This window comes from Nannobrachium achirus (assembly GCF_963921795.1).
Source record: "Nannobrachium achirus genome assembly, chromosome: 13".
In the NCBI taxonomy this organism is placed as follows: Eukaryota; Metazoa; Chordata; class Actinopteri; order Myctophiformes; family Myctophidae; genus Nannobrachium; species Nannobrachium achirus.
Window position 1 is genome coordinate 46,790,629 of NC_137833.1, and position 22,514 is coordinate 46,813,142.

The 22,514-nt window shown below is 44.1% G+C and overlaps 1 protein-coding gene across 1 annotated transcript in view; it reads left to right on the forward strand.

Moving 5' to 3' along the window:
* Positions 1-22,514, forward strand: part of wdfy4 (WDFY family member 4) — a gene marked incomplete at its 5' end in the record, with an annotated part of 162,889 nt that overhangs the window by 13,525 nt on the left and 126,850 nt on the right. The window contains 5 exons of the mRNA XM_080740791.1: positions 1,363-1,523; positions 5,255-5,490; positions 16,713-16,852; positions 17,751-17,881; positions 20,131-20,232. Of these exons, the coding sequence (XP_080596917.1) occupies positions 1,363-1,523; positions 5,255-5,490; positions 16,713-16,852; positions 17,751-17,881; positions 20,131-20,232 (770 nt within the window). The remainder of the gene's footprint in view (positions 1-1,362; positions 1,524-5,254; positions 5,491-16,712; positions 16,853-17,750; positions 17,882-20,130; positions 20,233-22,514) is intronic.

The following is a 22,514-nucleotide window of genomic DNA, read 5'->3' on the forward strand; positions in this document are numbered from 1 at the left end:
TGTTTGGGGTGAACGAAGCACAATGCATTTCGCTGTTGTCGGGCAGAAACCTTTTTTTTCCCCGTAAATTAACACCCTTCTTGATCATACCACAGTTGGGCAAAAGCATCAAAACTAGCAGATCTATGACATTTTGAATGAGTAGACATAGTATTCCAAAAATAACAAGCAGCTAAACGTCATTTTGGTTTTCTGATTTGTGTACTGTACAGAGACAGGGATATAAAGTGCATTGTACTCCTTATATACTGTAGCTGTTAAAGGAGGATTCCGTTCTAAATCACTGTCTTACCTTTTTTTGGTGTTATTTTGTCTCCAAAAAAGTGTTTTTTTTTTCTTTTTTTTTTTTTTACTCAATATTGTCCATTTTGGCTGACCCGACCACATCTCAAATCGGGAGCGGTGGGGCTTATGGAAATCCGCTTATTCCATCGCCCCTAAATCCATTTGATTTCAGTAGGATTCGGAAGTCTCGTGGGATGAGATTTAGAACGTGATCTGTTGAGCATCTTAGCTCAACAGTGTGTTCATAAACATTGATCTAGGAGCGATGGAATAAGCGGATAAGCCCCACCGCTCCTGTTTTGAGCTGTGGTCGGGTCGACCCAAAATGGACAATAGGGTTAGTCGACCCAAAATGGACAATATACTATATACAGAATACTCCTTTAACCTCAGCCCTACCTACATATATATTTGCCTTACTGTCTCCTCTTGTTGTATCTGCTTGTATCTCTGCTTGTATCTCCAAGTTTCAATTTGTATGTTCTTTCGCAAAGTAAAGCCCTGCTTCATCATACAAGGCCGTCGCACAAAAGTAGTGAAAACAGCCGATCTACAAGCACACAACGCCTCGCGGTAGATCGGCTGTTTTCACTAGTTTAAATCATTTTTTAAAATGAAAAATGCAAAACGAACGGTTTTGGACATACAAGGAATGTAAGAAAGTGATTTAGAACAGAATACTCCTTTAACCTCAGCCCTACCTACATATAGATTTGCCTAAAGCCCTTATCAGAGTCTGCGGTGAAGAGCCTATCACCGCAAATTTTAGGTGCTGCAAAGCTATCCACCTAAAGTGAGACAATAAGTGGAGGCCATCATAGTCAGTCACGGTGAAGTCCTATTCACCGTGACTGACTGGTCTAGATCGACCAATCAGTGAATGGGGTGAAGAGCCTATCTGTCTGAAAGTAAAAACAGAGAGATGTGTTGGGACTCGCGGTGGAAAGCTCTTCACCGCGAGTAATGACGTAACGTTGTAGTTTTATGACTCAAAAAGACTACACCGCGGTGGATAGCTCTTCACCGCGGTACCGACTCTGATAGAGGCTTTACTGTCTCCTCTCCTTCTCCCTGTAGTTGTGAAGCGGGCGTCCCTGCGGACCAGTTCCAGCCCGTGGAGGAGCTGCTGAGGTTCATAGCGTCCCTCACCCTGTTGGGGAAGGCCGAGCTGAAGGTGGCCCTGTGTGTCAGCAACCCCCAGCCTCCAGGCTTCAAGTTCGACCCTCCGCTCATCAAAGGTAAGACTAAAAAAGGTCCTCCTCCTTCGCCATCACAGGATTTATATGAAATCCTTTTTCTTTTTAACCACTTAAGATCTATAATGTATCGTCTCTGTCGGTTGGAAACCGACAGAAAAAAAGTAAAAATGACAACTCCACCCTAAATAACATCTAGGCAAATTTTCCTACTTATGTCAGGGATTGTCAACGTTTTCAGGCCAAGGACCCCTTAGCTGAGAGAGATATGAAGCAGGGACCCCCACAACCTTCTCATAGATTCCATATAGATTCCATTGTTTGATAGCACAATCATCAGTGTATTTTGGATTCATGTCAACGTGTGTTTTCAGATATTTAACCACTTGAACCGTCAATACATAATAAACTTGACCTTTCACTCTGTACGTAGTGTGCTCTTTTCCCCCTCTACATCAAAGCTATTTGCTCGTGTGGGACAACATTGTCATGGGTTGTGTTTGTAATGACTAATAACAGATTGATGAAAGAAAAACACACACTTTTGACCGCAACAAATAACGTAAACGTGATAGGCTTATGGGCTCCACGCTCCACGCTCGAAAGTATAAAATGTATACAAATCTTTAGAAAATAGTAGATCTACAGGCTCACAATGCGTCACATCGCGATACATTGTGAGCTTGTAGATTTTCAAATGCCCAAAATGTATAGGGCTGAAGCTCACATTCATTGCAGTGCGTTGTGAACTTGCAGATCAGCGACTTTTCTCATGGACCCCCTCCCCTGTAGTGCCTCTGTGTTTACCCCATGAGGATTTTACTGTGTACGTGAATACAGTCCTCAAGTGTTAATTTAATGCCAACGAGTGTTGTACAAACTAAGGTAACCAAATGGACCCGTACTAGGAGTCCATTTGATTCTATTTTACACTCTTGGGCCGATTGACACTCGATTCTTACTGTGTAAGGTAATATAATAAAATAATCTAATAATCAGAAGAACAACTTAAACCAAAGGTAATTTAGGCATAAGGAGATATTTATCATATATTTCGCTCTGGCAAGGTCAGGTGGGCACTCTCATAACGCAACACGAAACCATTAAATCACAAGCAACCTTTATCGTAACACGCGCTGGATTCCAAAAGTCAATTGAGTTACCCGCGCGAAAGATAGATCGAAAACAAACAACCCGAGACGAGAGCGTAAAGCGGAGTCATTTACACTGATGGAGTTTGGGTGGCTGCGTTGTCAAAACAACCAGAGACGTTCCTGGATTTGGGGGAGCCGACGCGTGTCCCGGTGTTTGTGTGTCGTCTCTGTCGGGTGGAAACCTCATATGTCCAAGACTTTTACTGTTCAGGGTTCAAATTCAAAAACGCCAAAAGTAGCAGATCTACAAGCTCGAAACGTGGCACTTTGCGGCGTGCTTCGAGCTTGTAGATCTGCTACTTTTGATGTCTTTGTGTGACGCTGTAGTATGATCAAGTAGGGTTAATTTACGGGAAAAAAAAGAAAATATGGAGATAATAGGTTTCTGCCCCCCCGACAACAACGATATACAAGCGGCAGGTATAACAGGATTCATTTTCACACTTAATCAAAAATCACATCAGAAACCAAATAAGATCAAAGCCCACCTCCCCCAAAACAGACCCTTGTCCCAGTGTCCTGGCAAAGAGGGCTACTCCTCTATGATAGATGGGTGCTGTGTGTGTGTGTGTGTGTGTGTGTGTGTGTGTGTGTGTGTGTGTGTGTGTGTGTGTGTGTGTGTGTGTGTGTGTGTGTGTGTGTGTGTGTGTGTGTGTGTGTGTGTGTGTGTGTGTGTGTGTGTGTGTGTGTGTGTGTGTGTGCGCGTGTGCGCGTGTGCGTGCCTCCATGATAGATGGGTGGTTGTTGGAGGCCGGTGGTGAATGGTTGCGGGGCGTCCTAACTCGGTTAAGAGCCGGGCCACCACTTCATCATTCCAGACAATAATCACCTCAGCTCCCTGTTAACCTAACGGGGGTGTCTCTGTGTGTGTGTGTGTGTGTGTGTGGGGGGGGGGGGGGGGGGGGGTAGGAGATGGTACTGTAAGTGCAGAAGGAAGGGGTCTGGTTTTAACGTCTGTCGGGTGGAGACCTCCATGTCCAAAACCTTTACTTTTCAGGATTCTAATTCAAAAGCGGCTAAGGCTAGCAGATCTAAAAGGTCGCCAAACACGCGCCGCTTCGTGCCGCGTTTCGAGTGCTCTAAAAGTGACTAAAAGTCTAATTTCTCTCCAAAAGCCCTTATGATTGAAAATGATTAAGGATTACTGTGATTATGGTAAGCTTACGTTTCATATCGCACTCACCATACCTGTAACTTTCACTAGTCCCCCAAAATATCTTTTTGAAAAAAAAGAAAAAAAAAGAAATGGTGGTGGGGGCCGGACAGAACCCCCCGCGGGCCATTTGCAGCCTATTGGGGAACCCTGTAGTAGGGGGTAGAGGGCACAAGTACACAGTGGAATGAACCATGGGGGTGGGGGGGGCTTCCCCCCGGAAATCTTTGCTAATAAACGTGATAATAGCTCTGGTATGTAGAATACAAGCAATGGCTCTCATGGTGACCTCTGCTGTTAGGGACTTAATAACATAGTGTCTCATCTGTAATGTGTAAAGTTAAGTGTTAAGCCAAATTAAATCAAGAGTTGACTATTGAATTGAATTGAATTAGCCTTTATTGTCTCCGAGGAGAAATTTGTCTTGGGCAATAGAGGTACAGCGTATACAAAAAATACAAAAAAGGTACAAAACCCACATACAAAGACATACATGCATACATATCTATATATACACACCTAAAATTCATCCCGCACCCATCATGACACCCCAGTGTGCGATATATCAACATCCCGTGGTCCAGCACACAGATTCCTAGCACAACTCCATGGGGTTCTCCAAACTTTTCAGGCCAGGACCCCTCAAAATAAATCGTATTTGAACTGGGGACCCCCCCCCCCCCCTCTCCCCACCCTGGCAAGCACTTAGAATTGTAGGCATTACATTTGCTTTGACTCGGTTCCAAAGATACATACTGTAGGCCATTTCTTTCATAATATTTGGTATTATAAAAGGTCTTAAATAGTCCTTAAATTGTAACTTTAGAAATGTGCACTTATCATGTATGTTGGTTGAGTGAGAAAAACATATTGTTGCACCATTGCAGCTTTCACTTCCCCATCCCCTTGGCCAGTAACCAGTGCCACCACCCAGCTCAATGTTTTCCCAGAGTTCTATGCAGGAAGGAAGGAAGGAATAAGTAAGAACAAGAAAGAAAGAGTCTTCGCTTTGACTTGCAGTTTTGGTGCCTTGGCAAATATACCAAGATGAAACTCATTGTCTCCCCTATACAATACACAGTAATGCAATCAAGCCCCTTGAACCGTCGACCCATGAGTCGACGGTTCAAATCCCGGCTCCTCCTGTCTACATGTCGAAGTGTCCTTGGGCGAGACACTGAACCCCGCGTTGCTCTCGGAGAGCTGGTTGGTGCCTTGCATGGTTTCCACTGCCACCGGTGTATGAATGTGTGCGTGGATGGGTGAATGTAATGCACATTGTAAAGCGCTTTGGATAAAAGCGATATATAAATGCACCATTTACCATTTTACATTAGCGGCAGTGTCAGTGCAGCAGAAACGGTGCGCCTGCAGCCTCATAAACACAGAAACATAATCCTGTGTGGTTGGCCTGTGTCGTAAGTCTGGCAATAACAGCCTTTTTATTCGACCTGTGTCTCTTCCAGGTGGTAAGGCGGTGAAGAACCTGCCGGCCTTCCTGCTCCTGCACAACTCCCTGGTGCGCTCGTCGGACCCCCGGCTGTGCTGTGGGATCCTGCACACCCTGCGGACCGTGTGGGAGTGGGACCAGGCCAACTTCTTCCTGCTGGAGTGGACCTCCCAGTCCCTGGCTCAGCTGGCCACCTGTGTGTGGAGGAAGGCCCCCTCCGTTCACAAGCTCTTCTTCTCGCTGCTGGAGATGGTAAGACATTTTAGTCAGGACTGGAGATTTCAGATAAAAGGCCTTCTATAAGGAGTTTAGAGGCATTTGGGGGTAGAAGTGGGGGACCAGGCCATTTTACATGCTGTAAATAAAGGGTGCCCACTCAGAAAAACATGGTTCCCAAGCAAAAAAGAAAACAAAAGAAAAGCTAAACCAATAAGGAACAGACTTGGGCGGGTTTTCTTGCCTTATGGGGAAATACACACAGAACACTACCAAACGCACGCAAAAGCCGCACAGCAATAATGACTATATACTTGGAAATATACTAATATAGTCATTATTTTGCAGGAATAAAAGACGCTAAAAATGTGTCAAAATATAAATGTGTGCAGGACAGAAAACACTGGCCACAGCAAATAGCAGCAATGCAAACCTCTTGAAACACCTAACAATGGGCATGGGGCTATTAAACTAGTTGCCAAAGATCCCACCGTCTCTACCTCCAGTGACACAGATGGATTGGACCTCCTCCTCTTTAAAAAAAAAATATATATTATTCCACTACATTTCATTATGATGATTGCTACAATGATAGGGAGTTGTCTTTTCTCTTACTGTGCCACAAAACAACACAAAAAGCGTTTTAAATGTGTTTTATTATTATTATTATTATTTAAAGTAAATAGTAAATAGTAGCTTTTATAATTTAGTAACTAACGTAACTAGTTACTTTTTCAGAGCACTAACTAGTAAAGTAATTCGTTATTTTTTTAAAGTAACTTGCCCAAACACTGGTAACAAGGCAAGCAAAAGTGTTGTTCTGAGTGTCAGACAATGTGATTAAGTCATTTTTGGAATAAGTGCTACGCCTGCTCCTAAATATGCAAATTAGTGGCCACCATTACAGAAAACTGTTAAGTACTCAAAGGGATCCACACACAGCTAGCACACACCTCAGTGTGCAAGTAGGGTGATGAGTGCTGTCTGTATGTGGAACCAAGTAGCGTTGGCACCATTTAGCACATAGAGATACTGGCTACGAGTGCACAAGTCGCAAGTTAGCACCTCGACCAGCATAGTACAGCATAGTTTTTTGAGCAGTGCTACCTTTCCTACATCTGGCTTTGTCTGTTTGTACGTATTTATATGCAGCAGCGCTTGCCATTGGCCAAGCTTCGCGGGACACTTAATGAAATGAAATCATAAAATGTATCAGCCTACAGACATATTTTGGTGTGCCCACATTGTGGTTTTCACTGTTTACAGTGAAAAGGTTTTTCTCCAGTGTGTATACTCTGGTGACTCTTCAGGTAACATAACCGACTGAAACTCTTGTCACACTGTTTACAGATGAAAGGTTTTTCTCCAGTGTGGATACGCTGGTGACTCTTCAGGTTACCTAAGTGACTGAAACTCTTGTCACACTCTTTACAGATGAAAGGTTTTTCTCCATTGTGTATACGCTGGTGAATCTTAAGGTCACCTAACTGACTGAAACTCTTGTCACATTCTTTACAGATGAAAGGTTTTTCTCCAGTGTGGATACGCTGGTGACCCCTCAGGTTACTTAACTGACTGAAACTCTTGTCACACTGTTTACAGATGAAAGGTTTTTCTCCAGTGTGGACACGCTGGTGATTCTTCAAGTAACTTAAAAAAATGAAACTCATGTCACACTCTTTACAGTGAAAGGGTTTTTCCCCTGTGTGTATGCTCTGGTGACTATTCAGGTTACACAACTGACTGAAACTCTTGTCACACTCTTTACAGTGAAAAGGTTTTTCTCCAGTGTGTATAGGCTGGTGCTTCTTCAGGTCACCTAAGTGACTGAAACTCTTGTCACACTCTTTACAGTGAAAAGGTTTTTCTCCAGTGTGGATACGCTGGTGAATCGTCAGGTTACATAAGTGACTGAAACTCTTGTCACACTCTTTACAGTGGAAAGGTTTTTCTCCAGTGTGGATACGCTGGTGAATCTTCAGGTTACATAACTTACTGAAACTCTTGTCACACTGTTTACAGATGTGTGTTTTCCTCCATGTATAAGTAAGCTGCTGTGTCTTTACTTCTCCTGGTTGAGTTAAAGTCTTGGTAAACCTTTGACTGTAATCGTCTGTGTCTCCTTGTTCCTGGCTTGTTACAATTCTGGTGATTTGCTGGAAGGATTCTGAGGGGATCTGTCCATTTATGGGCATTTGGCAGCAGAGGTAGTCATGGCTCGATTGAGATCGGAAGCATGTACAATCAGAACAGCAGACCGTAGTCTGGGAAGATTGAGAACACACTCCTTCCTGGAGTTGCGGTTCATCATCAAATCTGCATCTATCCATGGCCTGTGATAGGCACAGAGTTTTAGGCTCTGTTGGGTAATGGGCAATGTATTTATTCTCTCACGGCACTGGGTAAGAACACTGCATGCTCATCTCTGGTCTCTGTGGAATGAAGTGGAATTCAAAAATATTTTCAAATATTATACATGCTGGGCAGAGCTCTGGTCTGACCTCACTCACAACACAAACAGTTGCCATGCATGCCTGACAACACCGATGTGCGCAGGCTGCCGGCCCTCCATATTTGGGCAAGAGTGAGAGAATCCCTTTTATGCCCATATATGGAGTGACTCTGGAGAGACAGATGACCTCCAGGAAAGACTGGCGTGGGTGTATTAGGTTAGCAGCCTCGTGCACAGCACTCGCAAGAGGGCACCAAATCAAGCTACAGAAACGAATACAGAGCAATACCCCCAGAGTCGCCCGAGAGGGGGGGAGGATGAGCGACTCGACAGGACAGACACAACGGTAACGGCCAGGCAAACGGATTTAGGAATTACGAGAAGGCTCACCCAAACAACTCTAACTGGGGAGGCATTGGAAGTAAAGTGTCATTGCGGAAAAACCTGCAAGAACACTAGAGGCCTTAAAATACACCAGGCCAGGACCAAATGTGGAAAAGAGGGGTCACAGATGCAGCGCACAGTGCTTGCAGCTGGTGAGACGCAGGAGAGCTCCAGTCAGGAATCACCCCACAGTACTGGAGATCTCTTAGCAGCTGTGTCACCTCAAGACCTCAGGAGGGACCCATCTGATGCCTCCCCAGAGAGCCAAACCCATCCTGCGAGGGAACGAATCAAATGGCCCAAGATGGGTGACACCAAGGAGTGGAACCAACTTGACCAAGATCTCGACAAAGTGCTAGAAGCCACACTAGCAGGGTCAGCTGAGCAGAAAGTCAATACTCTCACAACAATAACATACATACAATCTGGCAAGGGAGCGTTTTGGAATGGAGGACAAGAAGGTTAACATCAAGACTGCAGCTGCACACCAGCCAAGCAGAAGAGAAAGGGAAATCCATCGCTTGAGGGAAGAAACAAAAATGCTCAAAAAGCGGTTCAAAAGAGGACCAGTCAATGAAAGGGAAGGCATCAAGGATCTGACGAGTCAACTCCGGGAACGTCTCTGCAGACGAAGAGCAGAAAGCATTCGGAAAAGGAGGAAGGATAGGGAGAACAAAAGAGCTCAGTTCACCAAAGACCCCTTCCGATTCACCAGAACACTACTGGGTGAAGCAAAATCTGGAAGGCTAACCAGCCCCAGAGAAGATGTGGAGGCGTTCTTGAGAGAGACCCATAATGACATCTCCAGAAACCAGGCCCTGGATGCCCACCCAAAAATTGACAGCATTGACACACCTGGAAAAGAGCTCAACATCAGTGAACCATCCTGGAAGGAAGTCCAAGAGGTGGTGAAAAAGGCCAGAACAGGATCAGCCCCTGGACCAAGCGGTATACCCTATAAGGTATACAAGCAATGCCCAATGCTCCTTTGGAGGCTGTGGAAGCTACTCCAGAAGATCTGGAAGAAGGGCATCATACCATCTTGTTGGAAAAAGGCAGAAGGCTGTTTTGTGCCGAAAGAAGAGAACTCCTCAACCATAGACCAATTTAGAACAATCTCACTGTTAAGTGTAGAAGGCAAAATCTTCTTTTCTGTACTGGCCAAGAGGATGACCTCATACATGACAGAGAATACATTGACACCGCTATCCAGAAAGGTGGGATCCCAGGCTTCTCTGGATGTCTGGAACACACCGGAGTTCTCAGTCAGATGATCCGGGAGGCCAAAGCCAGTAAAGGCAACTTAACTGTTGTTTGGCTGGATTTGGCTAATGCCTATGGAACAATCCCTCACGCCCTTATCCATGCAGCACTAGACCATTACCTCATCCCTCAGCACATCAAGGGAATGATCAGTTACTTTGGCGGAATCCAGCTACGATTCAAAACAGCCCATTTTACAACACGGTGGCAAACCCTGGAAAAGGGGATCGTAACTGGCTGCACAATCTCCCCCATCCTCTTCATCATGGGTATGAACCTCCTGATAACAGCTGCTGGGAAGGAGGCCCGAGGTCCGAAAATGGAATCGGGCATCCGACAACCTCCGATAAGAGGTTCCATGGACGACCTTACGGTGACGACCACAACCCATGTGGAGGCGAGGTGGGTGCTAACTGTTCTGGACCAAATGGCAACATGGGCCAGAATGAAGTTTAAGCCAAAGAAATCCAGGGCTATGGTGATCAGGAAAGGTAAACTGACGAACAGGGTCAAGCTGCTGGTGCAAGGAGAAGTGATTCCATCAATTGAGGAGAATCCGATCAAGTGCCTCGGAAAGTGGTTCGACGACTCACTTGCCGACAGGAACAATGTCGCCAGCACAGAAAAGCAGACAGAGGAATGGCTGAGGAGGATCGAAAAATCAGGGCTCCCAGGGAAGTTTAAAGCATGGCTTTACCAGCATGGACTGCTGCCAAGACTCATGTGGCTGTTGACAGTGTACGAAGTTCCTATGACTAGCGTTGAAGGAGTGGAAAGGAAGATCAATAAGTACCTCCGAAAGTGGTTGGGAATCCCTCCAAGCTTCACTTCAGTAGGCCTCTATATAAGATCAGGGCAGCTCCAACTTCCTCTGTCATCCGTGGTGGAGGAATTTAAGGTAGCAAAGTGCAGAGTCGTAATGACATACAAAGACTCCCAGGACGAACAAGTCAGACATGCAGGCATCCTCACAAGATCAGGACGCAAGTGGGCGGCTGACTCGTCTGTTGCACAAGCTGAAAGTATGTTGAAGCTACGTGACATCATTGGAACGCCATGCACAGGAAGACAGGGTCTTGGAACTGCCCATATCCAGCATTGGGGGAAGGCAGGAACCAAGGATAGAAGAGCCATGATCCAGGTGGAACCTGGAGGAGGAACCTGGAGGAGGAAGGTCGAAGGGCAAGAGCAGTGGAGCTAGCGTCCCAGGGTGCATGGACCAAATGGGACCTAACCAAGAGAAAGATCACATGGGGAGATCTATGGAGATTGGAGCCTTTCCGCATCTCTTTCCTGCTAAGGTCGGTGTATGACACACTCCCGACACCGACAAACTTGCACAAGTGGGGCATGAGGGAGGACCCATTGTGCAAGCTTTGCGGGGAGAGGGGTACCATGGCACACATCCTGTCAGGGTGTAAAACCGCACTCGCCCAAGGAAGATACAGGTGGCGCCATGACAAAGTACTCAAGGAGCTGGCTAACACCCTGGAGCAGGAAAGATGCAAGAAACGACAACCACATGGGAAAACAATACCATCAATTAAGTTTGTAAGAGAGGGACAAAAGCCACCAACCACAGCTACAAAAAGAAGCAACCTGCTACAAAAGGCCCAATCATGGGAATTGAAGGTAGACCTGGGGGGAAGACTGCAATTCCCCCAGGTTGTCCAGACAACCCTGAGGCCAGATGTGGTACTGTGGTCTGAAGAGGCAAAGAAGATCATCCTCATAGAACTTACAGTCCCATGGGAAGAGGGTTGTGAGCAGGCGTTCGAGAGAAAGAACTCCAAGTACCAGGATCTCTTGCATGACTGCAGGGGGAAAGGATGGCAGGCATGGCTGTTCCCAGTCGAGGTCGGCTGTAGAGGATTCCCTGCCCAGTCAGTGTGGAGGATGCTCACAGCCATTGGGATGACAGGGAGGGAGAGGAAGACAGCAGCTCGCAGGATGGGGGCTGCAGCAGAAAGAGCCTCTTGCTGGTTATGGAGCAGGAGAGAGGAGCATAGCTGGAAGCCAGGAGGATGAGATGGGCAGTGGTTTGGCCACCACTGTCGACCCGCCATTGGGAGGGTGTTGTGGTTAAGGGTTGAAACACCTGATGATCATTGGTACCCACCTGATGACATCAACTCCTCCTGGCCAAGGCTACATTCACCAAAAGTGAATGAAGGCGTCTTTTGGATGTAATTATAATCGAGATCCCTGATGTCATCAATATTAAGCCAATATCTAACAGGACTGCATAATGGGAAGGAACCACACAATCCCTTTTATGCCCATATATGGAGATCCCTAATGTATTCAATATTAAGCCCATATCTAACAGGACTTCATATGGGAATGACCATATATGTAGGAAGACAGCCCATGTCTGTGGCTGGTTCTACAGACAGGGATCTCCATATATGGGCATAAAAGGGATTGTATGTATAATCTCAGATGTGATAGAAATCATTGGACTTTCACATAACAAATAACTGAGTAAGCATGTTTGGGGTCTCACAGCATATCTCCATATACAGTACTGTACATGGATCTCCATATATGGGTACACCTAACAAAATTGCAAGGGGATATTAAACTAGTTGCCAAAGATCCCACCGTCTCTACCTCCAGTGACAGATGGACCTCCTCCTCCTTTTTTTTTACATTTATTTTTCCACTACATTTCATTATCAAAATTGCTACAATGATAGGGAGTTATCTTTTCTCTTACTGTGCCACAAAACAACACAACAAGCTTTTTACATTTGTTTTATTATTATTATTATTTAAAGTAAAATAACTAGTAAATAGTTGCTTTTATAATTTAGTAACTAGTAACGTAACTAGTTACTTTTTCAGAGCAGTAACTAGTAAAGTAATTTGTTATGTTTTTAAAGTAACTTGCCCAAACACTGGTAACAAGGCAAGCACACGTGTTCTTCCGAGTGTCAGACAATGTGATTAAGGCATTTTTAATGGAATGAGTGTTAATAAGCCTGCTCCTAAATATGCAAATTAGTGGCCACCATTACAGAAAACTGTTAAGTACTCAAAGGGATCCACACACAGTTAGCACACACCTCAGTGTGCAAGTAGGGTGATGAGTGCTGTCTGTATGTGGAACCAAGCAGCGTTGGCACCATTTAGCACATAGAGATACTGGCTACGAGTGCACAAGTCACAAGTTGGCACCTCGACCAGAATAGTACAGCATAGTTTTTTGAGCAGTGCTACCTCTCCTACATCTGGCTTTGTCTGTACGTATTTATGTGCATCGACGCTTGCCATTGGCCAAGCTATGCGGGACGCTTAATGAAATGAAATCATAAAATGTATCAGCCTACAGCCATATTTTGGTATGACCACATTGGGCTTTTTCCTCCATTGTGGTTTTCACTGTTTACAGTGAAAAGGTTTTTCTCCAGTGTGTATACGCTGGTGACTCTTCAGGTGACCTAAATTACTGAAACTCTTGTCACATTCTTTACAGATGAAAGGTTTTTCTCCAGTGTGTATACGCTGGTGAATCTTCAGGTCACCTGAATGACTGAAACTCTTGTCACATTCTTTACAGATGAAAGGTTTTTCTCCAGTGTGTATACGCTGGTGAATCTTCAGGTAACATAACCGACTGAAACTCTTGTCACATTCTTTACAGATGAAAGGTTTTTCTCCAGTGTGTATACGCTGGTGACTCTTGAGGTGACTTAACCAAATGAAACTCTTGTCACACTCTTCACAGTGGAAAGGTTTTTCTCCTGTGTGGATTGACAGGTGTCTCTTCAGATGACCTAACTCACTGAAACTCTTGTCACACTCTTTACAGTGAAAGGGTTTTTCTCCTGTGTGTATGCGCTGGTGACTCTTCAGGTTATATAACTGACTGAAAGTCTTGTCACACTCTTCACAGTGGAAAGGTTTTTCTCCTGTGTGGTTTGACATGTGTCTCTTCAGATGACATAACTTACTGAAACTCTTGTCACACTGTTTACAGATGTGAGTTTTCCTCCATGTATAATTAAGCTGTTGTGTCTTTACTTCTCCTGGTTGAGTTAAAGTCTTGGTAAACCTTTGACTGTAATCGTCTGTGTCTCCTTGCTCCTGGCTTGTTACAATTCTGGTGATTTGCTGGAAGGATTCTGAAGGGATCTGTCCATTTATGGGCATTTGGCAGCAGAGGTCGTCATGGCTCGATTGAGATCGGAAGCATGTACAATCAGAACAGCAGACTTTAGTCTGGGAAGATTGAGAACACACTCCTTCCTGGAGTTGCGGTTCATCATCAAATCTGCATCTATCCATGGCCTGTGATAGGGACAGAGTTTTAGGCTCTGTTGGGTAATGGACAATGTATTTATCCTCTCCTTCTCTCACGGCACTGGGTAAGAACACTGCATGCTCATCTCTGGTCTCTGTGGAATGAAGTGGAATTCAAAAATATGTTCAAATATTATACATGCTGGGCAGAGCTCTGGTGTGACCTCACTCACAACACAAACAGTTGCCATGCATTCCTGACAACACCGATGTGCGCAGGCTGCCGGCCCTCCATATTTGGGCAAGAGTGACATCATCAATGCGGCACATTGTGTCTCCGTCCATCCGTCCGTCTGTCTGTCTAGACGTGTACGCTTTTTTATGGTTTATGGGTTTGCTGCTCTGACATCACTGTGATGTCAGGAGTACAACACTAACAGAATCCCTTTTATGCCCATATATGGAGATCCCTGATGTCATCAATATTAAGCCCATATCTAACAGGACTGGAGGAAGACAGCCCATATCTGTGTGGCTGGTTCTACAGACAGGGATCTCCATATGGGCATAAAAGGGATTGTATGTATGATGTCAGATGTGATAGAAATCATAGGACTTCCACATAACAAATAACTGAGTAAGCATGTTTGGGGTCTCACAGCATATCTCCATATACAGTACTGTACATGGATCTCCATATATGGGTACCAGGGGTCTCCATATCTAACATATAATTATCCAAAAGTCTGTCTGTCTGAGTGTCTGAGTGTCTGTAACAGCGTTTCCCCTCAATGGCTGGAGCAATTGATCTGAAATCGCATCACCATTAGAATATGAACACACCTGAGTTTTACAAAACACAGGATAAGATGTTAATTTCCTTTGTGCAGGCACATGCGTGTGAGAGAGTGTGTGTGTGTGTGTGTGTGTGTGTCATCTGCAAGGGAGGGGGGGGGGGGCTGGGGTTAGTTTTTAATCTAGGACGCATCATCAGTAGTGTTCCTCCAGGTCTTAGGGTGTTTCGGCCATTATACACTATACACCCTCTCCGGAGGCGGCCAGCTCAGGGTCATGAGTCCCGAACTTGCGTCATTTCCAATTAATCATGAGAGTATCGCTCATCTTATTGATGGCAGACTTCTCATGGGACTGTGCAAGGCAGGGGCGTCCTTTTCCCTGAGTCAAGCCTATAGGCTGACCGCATACCTCCTGGCTCCAGTTTAGGCATTTAGCAGAAGCTCAATGCCCAAACTGGAAGCTCCCAATCCAAGCGACCCACAACAAGCAAAGCAATACAATACGCAATACAACCATCAAAGTGATTAAGCATGAGGATAGCGTTATGCCATCTCCCCATGGGACTTAATCAACATCAATACCCAAACTGGAAGCTCAAAATCCAAAGCGACCCACAACAAGCAAAGCAATACAATAACCAATAAGCAATACAACAATCAAAGTGATTAAGCATGCATGAGAATAGCGTTATGCCACCTCCTCATGAGACTTAAATCTGACATAACTGTGAAGCCCGTTTGTCACTTTCACTAATCGTATGCTGTATATTAGCATTTTCTGTCTGTCTGAGTGTCTGTAACAGCGTTTCTCCTCAATGGCTGGAGCAATTGATCTGAAATCGCATCACCATTAGCATATGAACACACCTGACATAACTGTGAAGCCTGTTTGTCACTTTCACAAATCGTATGCTGTATATTAGCATTTTTATGGTATCGTATGCTGTATATTAGCATTTTCTGTCTGTCTGAGTGTCTGTAACAGCGTTTCTCCTCAATGGCTGGAGCAATTGATCTGAAATCGCATCACCATTAGCATATGAACACACCTGACATAACTGTGAAGCCCGTTTGTCACTTTCACAAATCGTATGCTGTATATTAGCATTTTTATGGTGTATCTACTATCTATTCTGCATCTAGCATGAGGCTTATCTATTCTGCATCTAGCATGAGGCAACATGTTTAGCATATGAACACACCTGACACAACTGTGAAGCCCGTTTGTCACTTTCACAAATCGTATGCTGTATATTAGCATTTTTATGGTGTACTATCTATTCTGCATCTAGCATGAGGCTTATCTATTCTGCATCTAGCATGAGGCAACATGTTTAACCAGCTGTGTGTGTGTGTGTGTGTGTGTGTGTGTGTGTGTGTGTGTGTGTGTGTGTGTGTGTGTGTGTGTGTGTGTGTGTGTGTGTGTGTGTGTGTGTGTGTGTGTGTGTGTGTGTGTGGGGTGGGGGGGGGGGGGGGTCTGGCCCTGTTACAGATGTTGTCCAAAAATCATGCAGATCACAGTATCTCTGTAGCCATTAAACGAAACGGGTATTTCTTACATTGATGCTCCTACATTTTATCATGTAAGCACCAGTTAAAGTTACTTTCCATCCCTCATTTACTGTGTGCACAATGCACACCCCATAACCCACACACTGCACATAATTTCAGAGCTCATATCTTTGAACGGGTAAGGGCTAGTATGGCTAACGCACCAGACATGGTCCGCTTGCCGCCCTTAGGCGTCTTAGTAGTATACAGTGAAGATATAGACAGGAAACAGGGTGTGAGAGAAGGGGATTGACACACAGTAAAGGACTTGAACTGGCGACGCGCTGCCAGGCATCATAGCCTATTTGGTATGCGCCTGGACCACTAGGCCAGCGGGCGCTGACTGCATCTTTTTAATATCAGTTCAACAAGTTTATAGGTGTAAAAGATCTGGAGAAATTATTTTCCGTATAAGCTTACACTTAAGAAAAAGGGAAAATATTAAATTCCAAAACACAAATGTATATAAGGTGTGTACTATTATTTGTAAATAAGGCAGACTACAGTCTCTAGTGCCACTAAGTACTAGATATCAAAATGTGTAATAAATCTTGGTTTCCCCACAGGTGGTATTCCAGTTGAACTACATCCCCCACGAGACCTTGCGCGCAGTGCAGAGTGTGCTGAAGCAAGGATTGGCTGGGACACTAGCTGGAGGCGGGGCGGGGGTGGAGTTTGGAGTGACGGCCCTCAGCTGTTACCACAGGTGAGCTGCAGCTGACTTAGGGTTGTGACCATTATTAATTATATTTTACTTGACCATTCATTGTCACACAAATAATTGCAATCAACAATTTCATTGTGTCACTTTTAGGCCTCACACTGTGGCAGATAAATATATAATATATCATGGTCAAGATACGCCATATTTCATATTTTATATTCAAAATCTGTTACAAAATTGTGGAAATAGCCGATCTACAAGCTCACCAAAATGTATGAGGCTTTCTCAACATGGAAACGATTACGACAGTTATGGAAAACAATTGCGATTCATGGGTTGCATTGTCCTACACCAGCCATGTTGAGGACCAACACAGGTGTTCTGATTGGCGTAGAACATTAGTTCTATGCTAATCGGACAAATTGAAACACCTGTGTTGGTCCTCAACATGGCCGTTTAGGACTACAATGCAACCCATGAATTATGTAATAGACGGTCTTAAGCTGACCACCACTAGGTAAGCATGTTGTTCTGTCAGTAGTGGGACCACTTAGACCATGGCTACACGAATTTGTATCTTTTTCGCACCTTTTGTTGTGAGATTGGGGCTTGCAGCCTCACGAAGACGGAGATTTCAGCCGCTAAACAGGATATTTATTCTGAACGGATAAACGAAAAAATATCCGATTCAGTGGATCCGTGTAGGCATGAAAAACGGAGTAGGCACTTATTGCTATGGTATTACTAATCACTTACTGCCACCGCGCCAACCTACTGGCCTGGCATGCTTTTTGGAGCTGATCATGGGAGCTAGATATTTTTATTGACTCGTGTGGACCTGGATATTTTTCTATATGGATATGCGAAAATGTGCGATCCGAAAAAGATCCATATTTGTATAGCCGTGGCCTCAGACTCTCCATTCCTCTCTGCTCTCTAGGATGACTGTGCGTAGTGGCCTGGTAGCAGAAGTGCTGAGCGACGGAGGTCTTCTGGAGCTCCTCTTGGGGGAACTCCGAAGGAGAGCCAAGATCCTCCGCAAGGCTGGAGTGGTCCCTGCATCTAGAACAGGTACTCATCCAAATAGTCCTCATGCAGTATACTCGTTTCTGTCTCTCAATGTGATCAGACCAGTAAGACTCCCTAATCGGGAGATAAGCGACCGTTGGTCGCTTATCTCCTGTCACACTGCTGACATCAGTATGACATCACACCGTACACAAATGACCCTTATATAAGACCGGCATTATCTACCGACAGATTAGTAACAAGATGTCAAAATCATTGAAGGTTTACCCTACTAACCAACTGTTTACCATAGCAACCATGTTTTTTACCTTAGCAACCAACTGTTTACCCTAGCAACCAACTGTTTACCCTAGCAACCAACTGTTTACCACAGCAACCATGTTTTTTTTACCCTAGCAACCAACTGTTTACCCTAGCAACCAATTGTTTACCATAGCAACCATGTTTTCTTACCCTAGCAACCAACTGTTTACCCTAGCAACCAACTGTTTACCATAGCAACCATGTTTTTTACAGGGCCTGGGATTGATGACATCAGAAATCTCCATATATGGGCATGAAAGGGATTTTGTTTCTGGAAATATGTCTGTGGGGTGCCACATTTGGAATAAAACACTTACATCACACATCTGGATATCCATACAGCCCATCTAGTTTGCCTGTGTCCATTTATGCCCATATATCTGATGACATTGGGACAATGATCTCCATATATGGGCATAAAACTTATGTTAATTAGTAAAGCCTGGGGATCTCCATATATGGGCATGAGGGGTACCCTAAAAGGGCATCATCTGGGAATAGCAAATATAGTTATCCTAGAAAGTGAAAATCTTACATCAAAGGCCATAACTACCTACCTACCACCATACTGCATTCCTCATTAAACTACCTACCAGTAAGATGCCTAAGGGAGAAAAGCAAAGGGCGAGGTTGCACCATTTCTTGGTCTTTTTGGCTACAGTACAGATATTTGTGTCCATTGAAAACGATTATGTTTGGACATAATCCATAGATAATCTTCTATAACATCGCAAACTAAGCTACTTTTTGATGGCACCAGCACAAATAAATAAATAATAAATATGGCAGTAGAACTGTTAAGTACTATATATTTTTGTCATATGGCAAAAAGTAGATCTTCAAGCTCACAACGCATCTTAGTGATACACATTGTGACTTGTAGAACTGCTATTTATTTTTATTTATTTTTATGTTTAGTTAAAAAAAGTATCCTGGTCTAAAATGGCAACACGCAAAGTATGGACGTCTGGTTGAAAGTCATTAGCAATAAAACCTGTAATTTCGCAGCACGTTCAATCAATCACGACAACCATCTTGAGTTGCGGAAATTCAGTCTCTCTTTATTTTCAAAACTCTCACTTTGAAACGCTTAGCGGCGTCACACCGCTGTCCCGTAAACGCAATAAAACGCTGGGTGCTGTGCTGATCAAAACGGCACTCCATCTTGGTTTGCAGCCGCAGCTCAGCGGTACAGACACCTCAGCATCGCAATCAGCCCCTCTCATTGTTATCGCTTAATAAATATCACACGCCCTGTATGAGGCCTTTTTGTTAAGCTGAGATGTTCATTAATTTGTTCTCAAAGTGGGGTCCTGGGGACACCAGGACCAGTGTTACACATCCTTTAGTTTAATGGATGCTGTCAGAGCATTACACATTTTGGTGGCAGAGCAGCAGAATGAGAAGCTATTTTTCCATGTGCACATTCTAAATGTTAGTTGTACTGACTAGATCAGGGGTCTTCAACGTTTTCAGGCCAAGGACCCCTTTGTTGAGAGAGAGATGAAGCAGGGACCCCCACAGCACTACCTTTTCATAGATTCCATATAGTTGCATTGTTTGACATCACAATCATCAGTGTATTTTGGATTCATGTCCATTTGTGTTTTCAGATATTTAACCACTTGAACGGTCAATACTTATAAACTTGACCTTTCACTCTGTACTTAGTCTGCTCTGTTTCCCCCTCTACACCAAAGCTCTTTGCCAAAAATAGCCGATCTACAAGCTCACAAGTTGCGACTCACAAGCTGCGAGGCGTTGTGAGCTTGTAGATCTGCTATTTTTGGCCAAAGTTCTCAGAATATGGACGCTAGTGGTTAATATAAAAAAGGAGAAAAAGGTTTCTATCACACAAAGATTTGGAGGACCCCCTGTAGTAACTCTTGAGGACCCCCTAGGGGTCCCGGACCCCCTGTTGAAGACCCCTGGACTAGATCATACCCGTGAGCTGATTGATTTGGTGTGGTTGTGCCGGTGTGCTGCAGGTCCCCAGGAGCAGTCATGCGTGGAGGCCAGTGAGAGAGCCTTCACCACCTGTATGCTCAAAGTGGTGGCAGCCCTGACCCTGAGGTCCATCAGAAACACAGGTACACACACACACACACACACACACACACACACACACACACACACACACACACACACACACACACACACACACACACACACACACACGTATTACTACTTTCTTAAACTCTATATGGTTGACTGTGTTTCCTCCTCAGGGCTCTATACTAGTTAGTGTCTTTTCACTTTTCTGTTATTGTGGGGAAGGCCTTTTGCTCATAATAGCAATTTTCCCTGCAAAAGCTTTCCCCGCAATACGGATGCTGGGGTTTAAGTGGTTAAAGAGGCATGGAACCCTAGGCCGATTCTTTTTAGTAGTTTGTTTAAAGGTAAGGTAAGGGATTTTCTTTGGTTAAAATAGGTGTTAAATAACTATTTCTACCACTTTTTGTGGTCACATGTTAAGATACTGGATTCTGATTGGCTTAAAACAGTGGTAAATCAGTTAACAACCTTGAGTTGGCTCATGGACCCCACCCACTGTTGTGTTGCAGTTGTATAATTAAATAGCAAGTTACAACTGTGTTTTCTTTCATTTATATGGTAGAAGTGGTAGAAAAGCAATTTACCATTCGAGGGTCGTGGGTTGTTGGCTGATTTACCACTGTTTCAGGGTTGTTTGGCACTCGGCTTTTGCCTCATGCCACAACCCTGAAACAGTGGTAAATCAGCCAACAACCCACTCCCTCTCATGGTAAATGGCTTACATATTCCGATAGTACTCATTGCTATATAGTGTTTGTTCAGTAACAGGACAGGGGTCTCCATGTCTCTCCAACTCTTTACTAAACAGAAAATGCATTTTCTGGTCGGGATACCAATTTTATCCAATCAGGATAAAGAACTCAGTCAGGATACAGATTAAACAAGTGAAATTGGAAGTGATGACACAAAGAAATTAGAAGACTATGAAATATAAGCTCGTAAATGGATACTTTTTCCTGATTGGCTGAAATTTTGTCACCTACCTGAAAATTTATTTTCTGTTTATTAAAAACGAAACAGGAGGGTAAATAAATATATACTAGGCTGACCTTTTTAGAACACTGTGATGTAAGTAACAGAGCTGCAGCTATGCAAATTAATAAAGAGCCTGTTAGACTTAGGCGTGTCGTCACTATTGAGTATTTGACAGTATTGTCAATGCTGAGTCAGACCAAGTGCATATAGCTGGGGTCAGACTTATTATGTTCTATTTGATTTTCTATTATGCATTTATCTTATTCTTTTCTCTCTACTGTCTTTTATGCTTACTGTTGTTGCTGCTATGACACCTGAATTTCCCCACGCCCACGGTCGATTATATTGTACATCTCACTTCCCTATATTTTATTTTTAACTGACAAGTAGTTCCTCTTTTGAGACCAACATTAGATGTACCGTTGAATCAAACAATAGGGATAGCACCTAGTGCATCGTGACAGACGATTCTAAAAATATGTTCAGTCAGATAGAGAGTAGATAGAGACTATTAATAGCTTGAGAACATTTTATGCATACAATGTAAATACAAGTGTGAATATTATATTTCATCGTGGCATTCAGGCTCTGTAATATTACTCTCTGCCAGGCCAGGCATTTTGTCATTTTAGGGGCAAGGCCACTTGGCCTTTGGTGTTGTCCATTTCTTGAGGGCACAAAGGCCAAATGCCAGGGCAGGAAGGCCATCAAATAAAACCAGATTTTAGTCCATTGAAAGAATTTGTTGAATTTAAGGGTTAGGGATGAGCAGTGAAATAGATAAATGATAGTATTTACAATCTGATCCATGCTCATCCCTGCCCCTGCACCAATCAAAGTCACTGGATTGGTTAAAAGATGGGAATCTCAACAAAAGACACTGGTGTCTACATGACAAGAAAGAGACACTGGTGTCTACATATTGACAAAAAAAATGACACTGGTGTCTACATATTGACCAAAAAAATGACACTGGTGTCTACATATTGACACAAAAATACACTGGTGTCAGCTGGGGCATTAATGCCTCAGGTTGGTTTGAGGGGCACAAGGCCAAACTGAGGGGCAATGGCGGCCATGGCCTTCATGGCCTCTATGAAATTCTTGCCTTGCTCTCGCTCAGCACATTAACAGACAACTATTTAAGAGCAGGGGAAACAGAACCCTAAGGGAAAGCAGAGCCAACTGGTGGTGATGGGAGTAAACAAATCACATACAACATTCAGTGGCAGCACTGACAGCAAGAGGAAGTACAATGAATCAGTTAGAGGGATAGTTAACACCCACAATGACTTTTTTTCCGATCGTTTACTCACCCCAGGGAGACTTGAATTCATGGATA